This window comes from Diplotaxodon limnothrissa, linkage group LG7 (genome assembly GCF_057381915.1).
Source record: "Diplotaxodon limnothrissa isolate DT_005_m linkage group LG7, D_limnothrissa_male_GT1.1, whole genome shotgun sequence".
NCBI classification, from domain to species: Eukaryota; Metazoa; Chordata; class Actinopteri; order Cichliformes; family Cichlidae; genus Diplotaxodon; species Diplotaxodon limnothrissa.
The window spans coordinates 51,832,660-51,851,930 of NC_140602.1; the positions used below are offsets into that span (position 1 = coordinate 51,832,660).

Consider the following 19,271-nt stretch of genomic DNA (forward strand, 5'->3'; position numbering starts at 1 on the left):
GTTAGACCTCCCTACTTCATTTCATACAGCACATTCGCCATTAGCAAAAAGAATAACAGGGAGAGAAGGGGGTGGGGATCACAAACGCATTCACTAATTAACACTCCTGCATGGCCACACAATCGAATTCACATTTTAATATGCAGTTAATGTGCCAGTGGTGCTGGATAAATAACATCAGATACATCATGCATTATTCGTCCTGTAAAATGAGACCTTAAAAAAAAGGCAGAACAAATGAAGTGTTTGTTTATGAACCGTGTTTGGGTACAAAATGCTCAGAATGTTTCTCTCTGTAGCCACTAGAATCTACATTTGCATGCTTAAAGTGTCATTAGCATTTTTATATAAGCTCTGCCGATGTCCTGAGAAACTAGAGAACAAAGCCCTGTGCGCAAACACACAAAGGCATGCTTAAATACACATGTATCATAACAACTTTGTGCTTAACATATTCATGATGTTGTTAGGTGTTTATGTTTTTTTAAAGAGATGCTTATCATATCCAGCTTGGTGCCTGCATTAAAGTGAGGGTTAGATTTTGTCCTTTTTTTCCTCCAAGGTTTACAATCCCACTCTTACACATATCATTACGTAACATAACTTTTTCCTAGACAATAAGTTGGATGTTTTTTTCTTTTCTTTGTTATTTCTGATTGATTACGCCTCAAACTTCCCTTTGGTAACCAGTAATTAAATTTAAAAATGTCATTGTCCTGGTCACAAAAGCAAAGTCTGAAAAGAATAATATGGATTTTCTCGACCTTTGAGGCAATCAGGAGAAAAAACACTTACTACACAGGATCAAAAGCGTAGTGTAATTGCTGTGTTTGAAAACTGCAGACTCTCTACTAGAATGTATCGTTGCATTAACTCTTTCCACCTGCAAGCTGTAAGCCAAACACTGATGATTATTGTTAATTGGATTTCAGGATCACTCAGGACAAATACTGAACTGAACTGTGTCTTTCAACTCAATTTTGCTCAGCAACACCAGGTATAAGATTTAACTCAAAATCTTTCCTTAAAATTGCAATGGAAGAAAAATCAGATTAAATGTAGATGAAATCTAACACAAAAACATACTATGGTTTCAGCTTGTGTCCATACCAGAAACAGCTGTGTGGCACAGCCAAAAAAAGCACTTTGAGTGCAGTGAATCAAAAATGCAGAAAAGTCCTCTTTTCTGCCGCTGCCCTGCCAGTGCTGGCACCAGCTCTGCCTCTGTGCCTTTTAATAATCTGGTCGCATTTTAGCAGGTTTGAAACCTGAACATTACACTGCATTATGCAGTGGAGGCTGGGGGTCATTACTAGAGGAAGAAAATCATCGGGAGAAAAATCTGCATTTGTGTAGTTTCTTGCCTTAGACCCTCACAGAGCCACTGAGGTCAGTAGTTTGAACTTTGGACCCAAACGACCAAACCATCCATCCATCCATCCATCCATCCATCCATCCATCCATCCATCCATCCATCGCAAACAACCTCTGCTGGCTCCTTTTCGATGTGGCAAGCATGCAGCCACTTTTATCAAAGGCTAAGCACCAGCACCACATGCCTGAGGAACATGTACGAGCTGCCGGCCAACTAACCAAAACAACGGTTTGATTGTAGCGGTATTGACCTGCGAGCTTATCGCGACCCTTTTTATACAAGTACCTATCTGATCCGTGAAAATAAATACTCTTTATTTCGCTTTGAAATGAATCTCGGTCACATCACTCGGCTAAAATTTGTTGCGGCTGACTTGTCAATGACAAATAGTCTTGCACAAAAATTCTGAAATGGAATTCATTTTTCTGAATAAACTCCCATCTCAGCTTTTCAACTAGATTGGCAGAGTGCGGCGTGCTGAGCTGGGCTTTTCTTCGAAGACTAAGATTCCAAGAAGCTTCTTAATTGATGAAATCTGCCTTGTCAGATTTCAGGGCTTTTCCATCACTCACTTTTTCAGGCTACGCTTTATCTTCACCTTCTTCTGTACTGCTGCCAACTTCTCTTTTTCTAAACTCGGCTCTACTTGAGTCGCAGAGAAAAGAGAATCCCCCCCCCCCCTTTCAAAGCAGGAAAATCCTCTTGTCACACATGGAAAGAAGCATGTCGACTCGGCGGCAGATTGACTGATAAGTCCTCATCTGACCATAAAACCGAGGCTTGTGATGTCATCGGCAGGTCGCAGTATTAAGTCAAATATTTCAGAACTGCTACCCGAGAGAAAAAAAACTGCGAAGAACATCCCAGAGTGATAACTTTTGAATCTCTCTTCTTTTTTTTACTTTAACATTAGGAAGTGTCGCTGCTTCAGACATTCCTGAGGAGTAATGTGGCAATATTTCAAGATGAACCCCTATTTAGCTTCCAACTCAATCACTTTTCTTATAGGCCTCTTCTCCCTCTTTTCATCTTTCATTTTAAATCTCTCTTTTCTCTTAGATCTCTCTGTTTTTTATTTTCTTTTTTGCTTTCTTGTCCTCAACTGTCGCCCCCACTGTCTTTTCCATGTGTTTTGACAGAGGGGCTCTCCACACACACAGTATAAATAAATTACTGAACACAATCAGATTAGGATAATAGTTTGATTGAATCATTTATGTGGTTTACAGTAACTAAGCTTCAGTTATAATGCCATTTGCTTGATAATGGAGTTAAGGTCGAGGATACGTCGCAGCTACAGGAAACACCTTATTAATAAAATAATAAGCAAAATAATAAATAACAAACGAGCGAGTGGGCACGGAATCGAATCACTGGAAGTAATCAGTCTGAGGTGAATGTATGTCACTTTTCGCCGCTCCAGACCACAATTAAAAAGACTGATGATGAATTTTGTCTCCTTAATTGAGTTATTCGTTCGCAGATTTATGAAATAATTTCTTAGCCCCCATCCGAGGTGTTTAAATGAAAGTTTTAATAATCAGAGTACTGCTTTAATCCTGCCATAATCAAATTACATCCACGCATGCAAGCACTCTTGTCACCCCTCCTATTCTATCATGGGTTTCATTTCTCCTCTTGTCTCCTCTCTGAAGGACCCCCTCCCCTCCCCCACAGTTTTTGACATGTACAAGCAGGAGACACGGATTTCAATTTTGTCACAATCCCCACTTTTCTGTTCTTTTTTCACCCTCTCACAAAGTGTGAAATCCTGTTTGTTAATTGACTGATTTTAATTCAAATCTCAGAGCAGAATGATTCTGGAGTCACTCTATGTGTGTGTGAGTGCCTGTGTGTGTCTAAAAGAGAGATGACGAGAGTTGAAAAATGAGAGGAGCAAAAAGGGGAGAGGGAGGGGGAAAAAGTGGTTTGAACACAGGTGCATGACTTAAGTCTGTGTTTCTTGTTTAGCCTATTAATTTAGAGGAGGAGCAGGAGAATGATTGCGATTAATGCAGCTCTTATAAATGCGTTCAGTGATCAAAACTGGCAGCGGTGTTTATGCAACGAGTGGCCATACTCAGAGTGCTTCATATCCGTCCGTGCTGTCACACAGAGCAGAATGGCAATCCTACCAAGCCATAAAACTGAACTTCTGATGTGACTCAAAGTGACAGCGTGATGCACATAACTGTGCACCGACACAAGCTCTGTGCTCTCGGTGCTCACGTGTGATGCAAGCAATAAACAGTCAGATTTCCAAATACGTATACATCCACGTACCTGTAGATGATGCACGCGCAGTCCCTGCAGGTCCCACAGTTCTCGATGTCCTGTCCGGTTCTGTAGGAATGTCTTCTGTTGAGAAGCGCAGAGATGACATATCAGGGGAACAAAATAAAAGAGGAATGGTTTTGTGTTTGTGTGAGCCCACAAAGACATATTGAGGTTATCATTTTTCCCTCGCTGAGTCGAATTTTTGGCACACGAAGTCCTGAATATAAACCAATCTCCTCCCTGAAATCACCCCTGATCATTTTTTAATGAACGATACCCCTTCCAACGGGCTCGGTCGGTTACGTAAACCATGAGTCACTATATCACTCCAGGCATAAAATAATGCTTATGAGGTAGAAGTCAAGTCTGCGTGCACAAGGCCGGGGACTGAATTTAAATACTGGAACATGCAAGATGTGTCACTTTATGAGACAGCAGGCTGTTCAGTCACATGTTCAGATGTCTTCAAAGGGCTGGCATTAGTGTTAACACTGTGATTTGGATTACGCTGCTCAGACATCAGTCAAGTCTTTCCATGGATTCACAGACACGCATCCCTTCCTGTGTATCCATGATTTTTCTTTCGCGTCCCCCCCGCAAACATGTACTATTTTGGAATGATAAGGCAGAAGAAATTACTAAGCTGCTTACAATGTAGGAAGCAGATTAATTAAAGACTTGATGAGAATGGCTTTACACTAAAGAGGCATGGAGCATCTGAAACCACTTGATGACAATCTCTCCCGCCTGCTGCATACATGCATGAGGAACAAGGCTTCGCGAAATAGGTGCGCCCAAACTCCCATAAGCCTCCCCGTGGTCTGACATGAGATCAGTTCCTCAGCATATTGAGAGCTGACACTTGCCTGACTGACATGAGACGTCGTAAAAATAACTACAGATGCTCCCCTGCTTTCTGCTGCTGCTCAATCTGGTGTTGCGTTTTCCTCTTTCTGTCGCTCAACCTGCCGTTTTAGCTTTTGCCTTTTTCACTCTGACCAAATTTATATTGTGTTCTGTCCACAGAGCTTTGTATTGACACTGTGTGCAGTAGGGGGATTGGCTATAAATAGAGGAGCTTCATCACAGAAAGGCTTAGGCGCAACAACCATCTATCTGTAATATTCAGAGCACACGATGCTGGAAAGTTATTACTGCTGGGCTGTGGATATTCCCTTTTTGGTGAAGAATAATCTGTCTACAACAACCCACTTGTCTGCTCCGTTCCATGAGAGAAGAGACAGTCTATTAGTGCAAAGCGCTGTTATGTCTGGCTTTGATATCTATCCATCTTTCTAAATTTAATAAAGGCTGAGCGATTGACTGTTAAAAATTAACAGATGGCTTCTCACACTGTGCTTGGAACTGTGCTGCAAGGCTCTGGTAGCCTTGGGTTTACAGTTCCATTAGCCCAAGGGTTGCAGTCATTTCATATTTACAGCTTCAGTTGTGGGATAGCTCCTCTTTTAGCCCAGGGCTTTCACACTACTTTTAAAACCAAACAAGCCCTTTTGAGGCTCTTGATTTAACCCCAGGCAGCAGCACCTTTCACACTACTGGTAACACTACCTTTGGAAACCACCTTGGGCACGTGGTGCCAAAGAACAATGGTGTGATCCGGGGCCATCTTCACTAGTGTGTGAAATTTCTAGAATTAAATTCCAGACTGTGTGATTTTTTTAAAAAGGCCAACAGCCTTTTTTAATAGCAAGCTCAGGAAATGAGCTCTACTTGCGGAACAGTCCAGCAAACTATTAAAATGTGCTGACCCTGCTGTCATGTAAGATTTGCGCATGTATGTGTATTGCATATTTTTAGAGTTTGGGTTCAACAAGCTTCGGTTGTTCCCAGTTGCTTTGGCTCAATTCTTCAATAACAGTCCAAACTGTCACACACAATATCTGAAAACCTTCAGCTTTAAATGTATGCACATCAAAGAGAGTATTTCTCTTTGTTATCGTCTGTTATTTAGCATTTGCTAATATCTTTTAGGACATTTAAGCAAATAGCTAACAACCTTGGCATGTCTTTGTAATTAAAAGCAGACTTTTTTGTGTTTGGTGGTGGTCAGAAGGCCCGGTGGCGCCAGTGTTCGGCAGCCTCGCCTCTGTCAGTGCGCCCCAGGGTGGCTGTGGCTACAATGTAGCTTGCCATCACCAGTGTGTGAATGTGTGTGTGAATGGGTGGATGACTGAATGTGTAAAGCGCTTTGGGGTCCTTAGGGACTAGTAAAGCGCTATTATAAATACAGGCCATTTACCATTTTTTAAAAAATAGTTTTGCACTTTATTATGTATGTCATTAAATGCAGAATAGTCCACCAGAAAACCAAAATCTGGTGATCCAGGTGTATGTATATATTTTATAGAGCTTGAGAGCAACAGAGTTACAACAGTTTGTTAACACTGAAGAGCCAACTCATTTTATAGGGCAAGCAGCCTGCCATGAATGTAAGAAGATCCAGGAGAGTGCAGAGGACGGATGCGGCATTCAATGGTTCTTTCTCTTTTACACTGAAAGCGAACACATTAGGTGTGAGGTGGCTGAGAATCTGTGGCCAACAGAGTAACAGGATGTCCAGTGATTCCAGCACTGTTTATTGATGTAGAATACTAGAAAACCGTGTCTTGTTTCCACGCTATGTGCTTAAAGCGATGACAATCTATGTGGTGGTGGTGGTGGTGGTGGTGGTGGTGGGGTGGGGGGGGGGGGGGGTCTTTGCAATTATGTTTACATTTTACGGTCTGTTTACTGCAATTTACTATGTTGTATGATAATTGCAGGAAATTTTTATTCATCACATTACATGCTAATGTATGTGTACTTTTGCTCTACAAAGTATGCAATAAACACTGCATGATAAATCATCTGAATTCACTTTGATACACAACAGCACTCAGTTATCATCAGGAAAATAAGCCGAATGCAATATAGTCAATAGAAACACTGTCAATAGAAACATGTAGAACAAAACTTTTTAGGGAAATTAGAAGATGAGGAAATCACTTGTAGAGTTATTTCGACCAAATACCGAAACATTCTGATGACTCTGGTTTACACAGTGTCAAATGAGCTTGTCATTTTTTGGCAGGAGTAACTTATTCATTGAGACAAAAGCCTATTCTGAAAGGTTCGGGTCACGTTACAGTCTTTTGCAGGTTAACTATGGTGTTTTTTCTATGTTTGAGAGAAACTGTAAAATGTCAATTATCAGTTGTTATTGTGGCAAAAAAAATACAGCCAGTAGATCATCAACAAATAGGCTTAGTAGTACATTATTGCTTTATAAATCAGATGAACCCAGGTGCATATGAGACTTGTGCTTTCTCTTTGTTTTCTATTACTGTTGATATGAAGTTTATTGTTGACTGGTTGTTTGGTTATGTTATAGTAATCCCCAAAGTCACCAAAGTCTCAAGTGAAGCACTTAAAGATCATAGTTTTAATTTAAACAGACTTGTTCATAATAATCACAATTTAGAAGTCTCAGTTTTCTGTCTTACCAGGGTGAAACGTACACTGGAGAGTTTATGTGTTATTCATGTGGCTTACATAAAAGTCACTTTCTGTCAACCAGAAAGAATGATACTGCACCTCCTGGCTTACTAGTGGGTACAGCAGGGTGCGCGTGATCTGTGGGTGACAACTGATAACAGTCATTTAATTGTCTAATAACATTCAAAGCAGGTTCACTTTTTCATTATGTAAATTGTCTCACTGAAATTAAATATAGCCTCACCCATCTCTCTCAGCTTCCTTCTTCTCAAGGTCTTGAATGACATCCAGCAGGACCTTAATGGTGTTCTGGCTGGTCTCCAGGACCCCCTCCAGGCTGTGAAGTTGAGTCTGCAAGCTACGAATATCATGCAGAGGGCCATTGGGACTCAAGAGCTTTTCTGTCACCCTGGATGGGTCCAATTTACACCTGGCCCCAGACACCAACCCTCCCAGAATTTCCTGGACCTGTCTCAGAGTATCAGCCTGGGTGGCAGTCAGGGGCCCAGCTGTAGGCCGCCCCCCAGAAGCAGAGCAGCCCCTGGATCCAGAGCATCCCTGCTGATTTGGAGGGAGAGCGTGTTGGCTGTTGGGGGTGTTCGGCCTGACGTTGGCTCCTGAGCAGAGCATTTTGTGTAGCGCCCCAAGCTGAGCCTGGGCTGAGCTAAGACAGCTGGGCTTAAAACAGGCCTTGGCAGGAGAGGAGGAGGAGGACTGCTTCTCTCCCTTCATCACAGCAACTGGCGGAGTTTGAGCTCTGTGCTTCAGAGAGCTGGCTCTCTCACAGAGCTTTGGTGAGTCTTTTATATCCTCCTTTTTTTCCTTCTCTCTATCTTTATCTTTGTTGCTGACCTTGCTGTCTGCCCTGAGCATGGGTGTTCGGACTGCAGGACCTGGCGGATCATTTCCCTTTTTTCGTGGTGTGTATGGTGGAGGCGGTGGAGGAGGAGGTGGAAGTCGAATGCCCCTCTTATCCTGAGCATTGTACGGGGTCTGAGAAGGGGGGGTGTACGGTGGTGCAGCACGAAATGTGGAAGAGTACAGAGGAATGGCTTTAGTTGGTGTTGCACATTGTTGAACATTTGCAAGAGTGGACACATAGGTTTTCACAAGCGGAGGCGGAGAAGTGCAAGATTTCAGTTTTGGGACGGGGGAGGAATAAGGGGTTATGCCTGTGCAAGCAGAAGAGGTATTTTGCAAAGTTTGACATGGGATGTTGCAATGAGAGACAGTTTGAATAACTGTGGCATAAGAAGGTGCAGTTGGGTTCAAGTGAGGTGCATGGGGACCAACTGCATGTGTAGTTGTGTAATATGATATGGATGTGCAAGATATGGCAGTTTGAGTAACAAATGTACAGGGAGTTACATTTGATGAAGGTGTAGCATTTGATGCTGCTGATGGTGGTTGATGTATTACATTTGGGGCAGGGGTTGGCTGTTTGGTGGGATCAGCAGGAGTTACAATGGGTGTTATAGTTGGGGTAGAGGTGGAGCGGGTTAACTGAGGGAATGACACCACGTTTGACATAAGGGGGGTGCAGTTTTGGGTGGGGCATGGCGATGCAGCTGAAGAAGCACTGGAGCAGACTGCGGCTGTGCTGGGTGTTGTTGGTGGGGACACAACAGTGTAATAGGGGACTGGGAGTTGGGTAACAGTAGGTACAGAAGTGGCGCAAGGAATGGAAAGTGCTTTGGGAGGAGGTGGGGCTGTGGAAGCTAACTTGGCTGGAGAAGTACAAGGTAGCTTTGTGCAGTGCTCAGGAGTTTGTATTGGTGCACTTGTAGGTGGGGGAGATGTACAATAAGGCACAGTAGTTGTTTGGGTAGTAGGAGGGTCTGGAGTCACTGTTGGGGATATAGGCTTGCACAGAATTTGCACTGAGCTGGGTGATGGTATTAAAGGTGGGGAAGCAAACGGGCTTTTAGTTTGTGTCTGTGTAGTGGAAAGTTTACGATCAGGAGAAGAGTGACTGGGAGAGCTTGTTTGTATTTGAGCGGTACACTGTTGAGCATTCAGAGGTAGGGTTGGATTGGTACTGGTGGTCTGAATTTGGGTTGTGCATTGTTCCTCACTTGAAGGTGGAGAATGGTGATTTTCAGTTTGACTCTGGGCGGTGCTGTACCTTGAACTTAAAGGAGGGGGTGGGCTCTCAGTCTGAACTTGAGTGGTACAGAGTTTGGTATTTGAAGGGGGTGGGGATGGACGGGGACTTTCAGTCTGTGTGGGAGTGGTGCAGTAGTGCACTTCCTTTCCAGGATCACTCGTTGTCCTATTTAGACGCTTTCTCCTCCTGATCGCTGAGGGAGTAATGCTTCCCTGACGTTTGGGGCCATCTCGGCAGGATACAGAGGAACAGTGGTATGGCTCAGCATTTTGAAGGACTAAAGGGGGGCAGCTGTGCCTTGAGGGTTTTACAGCAGACTTAATTTCGGTCCTTGATACTTTAGACCTTCGTTCCACCACAGTTCGCTCCCCTGGGCCAGGAGGGCCGTTCTGATCTTTGGACGCAGGTAACAACACATGGTTGTGAGTAAGGAACTCGTCTTGAGAGTCATGTTCGTCATCCCCATCCACCCCAACTGAGTCCCCAAGGCTGTGGCTACGAGTGTGGGAGGAAGGGAGAGATTGGGGCTTTTTCAGGCATGGGGAGGTCTGAATGGCTGTGCTGGTGCTTGTACTCGGCCTGCGTGTCATTGGCAAGGTTAGGGAGTTAGCCTGCGGTGGTGCCCAGGTTCGACGTGTAGGACCAGGTGTCAATGGATGAGGAGGCGCTCGAGCTAAAAAGGCAGCCACCACCTCTATAGTGCTCGCCATGTCACCACGCACAGCCCCAACCACAGAGGTTTGGCCAGGTAGATCCTTGGTCTGTGGCCTGTCCCTGTCAGTCCATGGCAGGGGGGACCTGCTGCTGTGTTTGCGAAGAGGATGTGGACTGTCACAGTCTTTGACAGGCTTCTGATGGCTATTGTTTTCCCCTGTTCCACTATTGCCACTGCTGCTGCTACCATCCTCCAGGTCTTTGAAGCGGACCTGGTGGGTGCGGTTGCGGCGCCGCTTGAGGCGACTTTCGATATCGGGGGAGTCTCGATTGAGAAGCACAGAGCGCACGGTCATTGTCCCAGGTAACTTGTCTGCCAAGCTGCTCTTGCCATTGGTCTGGCCTGTGAGCAAGTGGTCAGGCTCTTTGCTCACCATTTCTCCAGCCTCTGTCGCTCCCACAACATCCACACACTGTGAAGGCAGGTTGCTGTTGTGGAGAATCTCTTGTGTTAGTGTGTCAACAAGGAAAGCGATCGCTCCATCACTATATATTCAGTGTAACAGTGAGAGATCTATACGATTGACTGACTACGTTTCACTTTCATCCCAGAAAATACTGTAGATGTAGCAGTCTCTATACAGTATTGCATTTAGCTGCTCAGCTCATCTGTACACCAAGGACTTCCTTTGCAAATAAGATTGTCCTCAAGCGTCTTGAATTACCCAATTCAAGGTATAGTATAGATATCTGTGAGAAAACTTGTCTTAAACTTCCCTTTAAAATCTTATATAAAAATAAATATATGCAGCATCAAATATTCTTTAAAATGTCCATGCTGTTTCATGTCTTCTGAAGTTGTACATGTATTTTTTTGCCTCTTATTCACATTTCTCTTTAACGTTCCAGCAAGAAGAACTCTTGCAGAGGCCAGGGAGGTTACCTGCAGATAAGTGGAGAGGAAGGGAATGCAGCCTATCCTTTGTCTGTCCATCACATTGGCTGGTCTACTTGGCAGCCTGTCCTTCTCCACCTGCTTTGTCCCCTGGGCCCTCAGGAGATTGGATGGCCAAAGTACGGGATTGGCTTGACTGCGTTCCCATAATGATCTGGTCTTTTTAAACTTTTTTTTGGTCTCTTCTGCTTCCTTTTTAAAAATTTTTTTTATCACTTTCTTTTTCTCTCTCTGCTTCTTTCTTTTCTCAGCTCTTCTCTCCGTGACTCATTCTCTCATGGTCGAAGGCAGCATGAGTTCCTAAAGAGAGGAGAAAGATAAAGAGAGAGACGAATAAGAGACTGTAATTGTTTCCATATTATTGTGCTTCAGTTTCCATCGAAACACAATGTGCTCGTTCCTCCCGATAATGAAGAAGATGTAAGATAGGCAGCTATTTTGAAATGCATGAGAGCGGGGGTCAACACAGAATGGGAAAAGGAGACATGAATTCAGAAAAAGTGCTGAAAGGATGGAGGTTGGAAAAGAGAGAGAAAAAAAGGCTCGGTGTATCATCAGCAGTGGAGAAATGTAAACTGAAAACAAGTGAAAAGAGATTGTAATTAAGGCCTATTCACACTGGCCAAGGGGGGTGTATAATGTTTCATTCCTTTTTTACGCTCTTTCCTCTCAGTATTGTTAAAAGTAGCCGTGTTTTAGTGACAGCAATAATTTTTGCATTGAGTATCACTTCTGCTCATGGGCACACAGTACGACTGTTGTCGTATTCCTTGGATTTCTCTTTTTCCTCCATGTTTTACAGTCTGTTGCCCTGTTATCAGTTCTTGATGATCTGCCATGGTGACATCCTCTCTGATTCATCTGGTCATTTTGTGACAGTCTGTCCACCATGCTGCAGTTAGTAGTATGTTCTCGTCACCCCGATTCCGTGCTCTGTTTTTGACGATCTATGGCCTTGATACATGCAGTATATATCACTTCATTTCCTGTCTGCGAAACAGGCAGCCGGGCGTGATGCTGTCATTTGCCTTACACGATCTATGGATCTGTTCCTCGTTATCTCCCCGTGATAGCCTCTGACACTGACAGGCTCGGGCTAATTCTGTTGTGCGAGTGTGACTGGCTGTTACTCTGTTCCCCTCACCCCACCCACCCTCCCATCTTCTGTGGGAGGGGTAATTAGTGACTCCTTCACAGCTCCCAGGTTATTTAGGGAGAGAGATACCCGAGGGGCTGCCACTTTTATTCACATCCACTGTTTTCCTCGCTTTCCTCTCTTTTCTTTCCACTGAAGAGGAGGATCTTTGGCACAACTGCCCCCACCCTCCTCCCTCCCTCCCTCCCTCCCTCCCATCAACCTCTTTAAAAACATGGTTATTTGGATTAATCATGATTAAAGTCACAGCAGATAGAGCCTTGAGGGGAAATATCAACCATGCACACTGTGATATATTAATGGATTTAGAAACAAACCGCGGGATTCCTTCTCATTTTACTTTCTTATCGCCGCCATGTATACAGATGAGCCGCTTAACTATGAATCACCCGGAAAAAACAAATGACTCTGAGTTGAGGTACACATTTTTTCAGATGCGGGCGTGGGTGACGGTGCACTACGGAGGCTCAAGAACACAAGCTACGGTTCATCTATAGCATAGAAACTTCTGTTCATTTGACCTTGATGGTGATTTCTCCTTTCCTCACTTCTCCCTGGATAAATTAGTGGTTCCACCCTTCCTGTGTTTTTCATTAATATCCAATTTCACTCCGGTCGATGGTCTACCCATTTCTTGTACGAAGCAGCCTTTCAACCTTCACCCTGACAGATTTCCCTCTACGTATCATAGGGCCATTACCCTTACTCATTCTGGACGTGTCACCCTGAGCACACCTTCCTTTCATCTTTCTCCCATCTGGCCGTTCTCCTTTTTTTACCCACTCTCAGCTCTATCTTTCTATCTTTATTTCCCAATCTACCGAATGCTTTGCAGCAATCTCTTCTGCTGCCTCTTTTTGTCTAGTGCTTTCCACAGTTCATCCCCCTCACTCTGCAAACTACCCTCGGATCAAAATTTACGCTGACAGTTTAATGAATCCCCCTCTTAATGCTGCATGGGCTTACCGCTAGGGCTGAGGGCAGCTCTTTTGCACATGTGACATTTCCATGTTGAGCTTTATTGGCAGACAAGAGATAAATCACCAGGGAAGAGGTGGAAGGTGTGCAGTGGCATAATCCTAGCAAGGGTCGTAACTCTTAGCAGTTATTGTTTAGGATGTACCATAGTCTCTTTGCAAAGGTTTTGCTCCTATTCTCTTTCCTGTGTGTGTGTGTGTGTGTGTGTGTGTGTGTGTGTGTGTGTGTGTGTATCATGAAAATGCTAAGGTCACATCTGATCATCCCGTGCTAAGCTGTTGTGACTCTTAGAAACGCATCTGAACATTCAAAATAGAAGAAGTCAAGATTGGTTCCACAGATATAATAACATTCTGATGATTTCAAGGATACCGAGAACTGTATCCATGCCAGTAGCACACTTTTGGGTCCAACTATGCAGAGGGGATGGGAGGTGTCATGGATTGGATTGTTATGTAAAGACATGTCAGATCAGATTGTCTAGGCACGCTTAAAATTTGTCAGAGAGGACTGCGATGAAGAGGAGGCAGAAAGAGGAAGAGGAAGGAGAGGAGGTAGACATGCTGGGATATATTTAGAGATGCTATGAGACACATAGCAAAGCAAGAGGAGTAGGAATTGGAATAAGTAGGAGGGAGGAAGAGGCGGAGGGAGACAGACAGGCAGAGGGGGGGCAAAAGCAGGAGGAAGCAACCCCTGGCAGCAGAGGAAATGTCATGGTTAGGGTTCAGTGAAGTGGTAAATCAGGAGCATCAGCGTGTCAGGGCATTTAAGGGAGAAGTGGAGAGGAACTAAGAAAAGCTATATGATCAGCTATCGGTCCTGTAAGCACACGGAGGTTAAGAGTTATACCTGTGCTTTGTCACAGAAATTTACACCACGGTCGGCTCAGAGACGAGATGCAAAATGCATAAGCCGTTTTGGTGTTTGTGTTCTTGTCCAAAGAGATTTCCAATTCAAGAGCAGCTCCTTGGGAGTTGCCTGCAGATGACTACTTTGTTAGGTAAGCACTGAGTGTAGTACAGCTCAGCAATCTCACAAACAAAGGGATGTTCAGTTTTATCTAATACAATAAAACCAGCAAGTGCATTTAAAAATGCAAATAAAAGGCTTTTGCATGCATGCGCAAATCAACAGCCTAGAATTATATATAGGTTTAACATATTATTATTATTATTAGAAGCAAGGGAGTATATGAAGTAAAGCAAGTAAAAGTATTGTCCTCGGTGCTGGTACTTAAATTAGAAAACGGTACTACTGCTGTAGCTGCCTCTCACCGCTGAAAGTCTTGAGCCAGATTATGCTTAACAGCAAATTAAATTAAACAAACACAAATTAAATTATGATTCTTAATTCATTAGATACCCAACGCAACACGGCGAACACAGCCATTGTCATTCCTGTCAGACACTTGTGTAATAGCGTCTAAATGTAAATGCTGGTTTGTTTGATTATGACTATGTAGGCTACTGGCATTCCAATTTGACCAGCTTCAATCTTGGCAAGCTGTTTTTCAGCAAGCTCTAGCTGCAAAGGAAGTTTTATATAATCAAGCAGTATAAAATAAAGCTATTGCCCAAGTGGTAACCACCGTGGCTGAGAATGAAAGAAGTTTAGCCTCTGGATGTTAACCGCCATGCATTAAAAAGATGGTCTTGTGCAGTTTACTGGTGCTGATGGCTGCATGTGTCTCTTGTTCAACGAATCTCTAACGAAACTCTATCATAAAATTACATTATTTCCAATGACCTGTAGGGGGAGACTCCTCCGGCTGCAACTTGATTTATGAACTCAGCAGGCACTTTCCTAAATAGTTTACAGTTTAAATGACTAGTGGAAAAGCTTTCTTAGTATAGTAAGGTGCTCATTTGATAAACTAAAGTGAAATTTAAAGTTTAATGAGAAAGCAGACCCTGTTATATCATCTATTTATATGATCACTACCATATAAGCTAATGGTGCTTTTGGCTTGCTGGTCTGATTGACCTCTTATTCACGACATCTAATCCCAAAACCTGGACGACCATGGTTAAAATGTCAAATTTAAAGTTTCAGAATGTTAGGACGAAAACCTGGTAGCTAGCATTTCAGTCCAACAAACACACCCTTCTTTTCCCTCCAGTTTATTCTAATTGTGAGCATTCGTTACTGTACTGAAGAAGGCTTAAACTAAGCAACTCCACCAATAAGGTTTTGTGCTTGGCTTGGTTTGTTTTTCAGAATGATCAGTCTAAAGAAAGTCATGGACAGATCTGCACAAACAATTATTTATCTCTGGGCAAAAAGTTCCCACTATATCGTCACAAAAAACATTAGACTGATGGAAGAGAAAATGGGTAATGCTGTCTTGATCTTCGAGACAATACTTAAAACTAGCCTAGATGGAGCTAGCCTTTTGGATGCAGAGACTGGAAATTTTCCACTTCATCAGGAGTATGCAGTCTTTGATTGTTCTTGTTGCAAAGTGTTTAATGAAAGTCACAAATCAGATGATTTATAATATAGTTATTTTCATATAGGTTTCTATACAATCTCACTGCTTGTTTGTAACCAGAGGAGTCTCCCCCTGCTGGTCATTATAACAAATTAAAGACACTTTTTGCATTGCCTCTGCTTTTCAGACCCGAAGGCCAAGCTGTGCTTACTACATGCTTCTGCTGTTCCCAAGCGACAAGAAAACAATCATTATTCACCTCACAGTGTTTGGCATAACCATGAGATTCTGGCCTGGTAATACCGTTAGCCCCCCCATCACCACCACCACACACACATACACACACGTCTTAATTTGGAAAAGCAGGTTTGTTTTGAAGCAGTAAGTCTTTGAATTTGTGTCATAAATGGAACATTTTTGAGTTTCAGTGCAGAACACTCTTAAAATTGTATTTAATAACAGATCTGTACCACAGTGATTTAAAGTGCTTTATTGCGATGCTCTGCACACCTCAGGTGGCAAATACTTTCGCTTCTCCTGACGCCTTCATGACTTTAAAAAGTCATTCAAACATGCATAATATGTTATCTCGCAAAGTTTCTCACCAGCTTCTTACTAAAGAGGACACTCTACTTGTTCCAGCTTTCTTCAAGGATGGCTGGATTACCTCTATCTTTCCGAGCGCGAGTGCCAGAAATGATTTGTTCCATCTGTCCTCTTTTAACCAAAATCCTCTGCCTAATATGAAATCCCTATATGTAGGCCAGTGGATGGTGATAAGCATACTTAGCCAACTGTGAGCAAATTTGAGAATGTTTGGGTGTCTGTGAAAGAAAGCCAGAGTAAACATTGTTCTTCCTTGTGCTCATTCTGCAAGCCCAATTGTCTTGCTTCGCTGGCTGCTTCAGTTTGTTTCTTCTACTGTTCACGTCTCCTCGCCACTCTGTGCCACAGATTTCCAAGGTTCCCAAGGTCTCTGTGTGAATTCAGCAACATGTAACACTTCTGGAGTCGTTACAGTATACTAGGACCAGTTAGGTTCGACTACTAGAGCAGTAATGAGCGTAGCATGTAATAAAGACCACAGACCAGTAAATACGTTTAAATTGCCGGCTTATTATTTTGTGAAGACAGAGAATAGACAGTTATAGACACATTACATAAAACATTCAACATCACACATTTAAGGAAAACAAGATGTTTTCTTTCCCCTTCTTAGTTCAGTATGTTCTGTTAGTTCATCCTATTTATCTCAAAACCTTTTATTTGGCTTTAGAAGGATGTTATTCTCAACCTAGGTTATTGTTTTATTTATTTCAAGTTCTAAGTTCAAGTTTATCCTTTGATCTATTTGCATTAACACTGTGTTATTTTAAATCAAGTTCAGTTCTTTAGGCCCAAGATTTAATTTAATCTTGGTCTAGGTTCACCTTTAAATTCTCAACCAGTTCTTATTTTGTTTTAACCCAACAAAATTATTTACACTTCCATTAACACCATTACAGCATTAAAATGTAAGGTTGACCAAAATAAATTACAAAAATAAATAAATAAATGTAAAACTGAAAACAATTCAGCAAAAGGCTGAATAAATCCCTTAAACAAACAAAAGAAAGTTTTCTTTGTGTCCTTTAACTATTAATCCTGGAATTGCTCCGAATGATTATCCAGTGCTTTGAAAAGTCCGCTGTTCTTTTGCAGAGGTGTATGGATTAATCCTACCAGTTTTATCAGCGAAAGAGCTCAACGTCCAGCAGGGGGCGTTTTCCTTTTTCCTGCTCGGTACAGTTCAATGGGTCCGTGGGTGGCTCGCCATCTTGTTTCTCGCTCAGCGGATCAAACTCCGATTCTAGCTCAGCATTTCCCGATCCAAACCTTAATGGCCTCCCATAACAACAAAATAAAGTGCATAAACATTCGAAAATAACACACGGGTAGCCCTTAAATAACAGTAAAAGTCCGTTTTTTCCAGCTTATTTAGCCGTAAATGAGGTGATGCCAATATGGCGCGCTGAAACACCGTCAAAGGCCTTTGAACTGCAGCCTGTGTGTCGTTTAAGCACGAATCCACCGTTTTTAACATAAAACAACATAAATCTGCTACCTTGGCTCTCCATTTGCATGAAATGAGCAATATAATACAACAAAAATTTCTTGCATGAAATAAAAGACAATTTCTGAACTCACCAAGTCCCGTTCGGTTATGTTCACAACGTCACCAAGGCAAGGGCAGGTCGGAAAAACAAAAATACATTCTCCAGAGTACAAAAATGGCTTTAAGTAGATTTTTGGCTTATTTTTACTATTTTTTCACTCATTTAAGCAGCAGCTCTGCAAGGACTGTCTGCATTTCTCCCTCTCGAGCATCAAAAAGAAGGAACAACCCGATTGGGTGTGGCTAATCACAGGAGTCACGCTGCAGCGTGCCCTTTCACAATAAGAGTCTCAACACATATTTTAGCCATTTTACCTGAATTAACATAAAACACCATGAATTAGCAAGTTCTGTACCATTTTAACATGTTTTTAAACACAAATGAAATCCTATACCATGAATTATATCATTGCTGATGTTTTTAATGAATTTTCTAACCATTATGATCTATTTATTGACTATTTATCACCTGTAATATATTTCTTATGACTGTTTTTACTAACAGGCTTTTATTTGTTGTTAGCTATGTTAACCAGGGTTACACCCTCCCCTCTTAAATGTATGCAAGTCCCTTTGCATAATGCATACTCAGACTACCTGGATATCATGGATTTCAATAGAGCCTGTGACAGCTTCACTTAAGCTTTGGAACAAAGACTGAACTATGCCAACAAGAGGGTTGCCTAATTGAGGGTATGTTAAGTGCTTGGGCTTTGTTCTCTCTCGGGATGATCTTCTGACTGATTGCTCTGCTTCGGGGTCATTTCTTTCAGTTTCATTGTTTACAGGTTCAGTTTCATTCACGTGAGTTTGAGTTGCTTCCTCATCATTAGTTTTCGTTGAATCCGATGCATTGTCCTTTTCATTTGGTGGAGTTATTTGAGCTCCTTCCTTTGCAGGTTCAGGCAAGTTTTCCATTTCAGGTGGTTTCTCCATTTCAGGTATTTTGTCATTTTCAGGTAAGTTTTCCATATCCGGTAGGTTTCCACAATCAGGTAAATTTACAGTTTCCGTCATGTCCATGTGCTCTTGAGCAATATCAGGCACTGTCACATCTTCTGAGACTTGAGAATTGTCTGATTTGGGTTGCTCATTAGCATGGTTTGACTTAGCCTTGGGAGGAAAAACTACCTCGTATTCCTCAATCGACCTTGAGATCTCCTTGGGAGGAAGTGGAGGGTAATACAGAGGGTAGTTATCCTCCTCAGAGTGGTATTCAAGTTCAGGTTCATCAGGATCAGTTGTTGGGTGTTGACGTGTTCTTGGCCGATGAGGCTTTACTTGGACTGCTGGAGGATTTTCAGGGGCAGTTGGCAAAAACCCACAAGGTAACAAAAGGTCTCTGTGGAGAGTTCTAGTGGAACCTTGGTGATGCTCGGGTTTGACTGTGTATACTGGGAGGTTGTCTTTTTGGCTTACAACCACGTGGACGACGGACTCCCACTTATCAGCCAATTTGTTTTTTCCCCTAATCCGAACATTCCTTACAAGCACGCGATCTCCGACACCTAAGACAGATTCGGTTACATGTTTGTCATATCTAGTTTTGTTACGTTCAGCAACTTTGCTTACATTTTTGGTAGCCAGTTGGTAGCTCTCCTGAAGGTGAGATTTGAGGGCTTTAACATACTGTGAGTGAGATTGCTGCTGGCGATGGTTCAGGGGGACATTGAAGGCAAGATCAA

The 19,271-nt window shown here is 42.7% G+C and overlaps 1 protein-coding gene across 2 annotated transcripts in view; it reads right to left on the reverse strand.

Moving 5' to 3' along the window:
- The window catches only part of LOC146629163 (uncharacterized), a 35,774-nt gene extending 25,429 nt beyond the window's left edge, over positions 1 to 10,345 (reverse strand). For both annotated transcript variants that reach the window (XM_085358389.1, XM_085358388.1), the window contains exons 1-2: positions 7,392 to 10,345; positions 3,659 to 3,733 (exon numbers count right to left, since the gene is read on the reverse strand). In XM_085358389.1, the coding sequence (XP_085214515.1) occupies positions 3,659 to 3,733; positions 7,392 to 10,345 (3,029 nt within the window). The remainder of the gene's footprint in view (positions 1 to 3,658; positions 3,734 to 7,391) is intronic.
- Between the last annotated feature and the right edge of the window lie 8,926 nt (positions 10,346 to 19,271).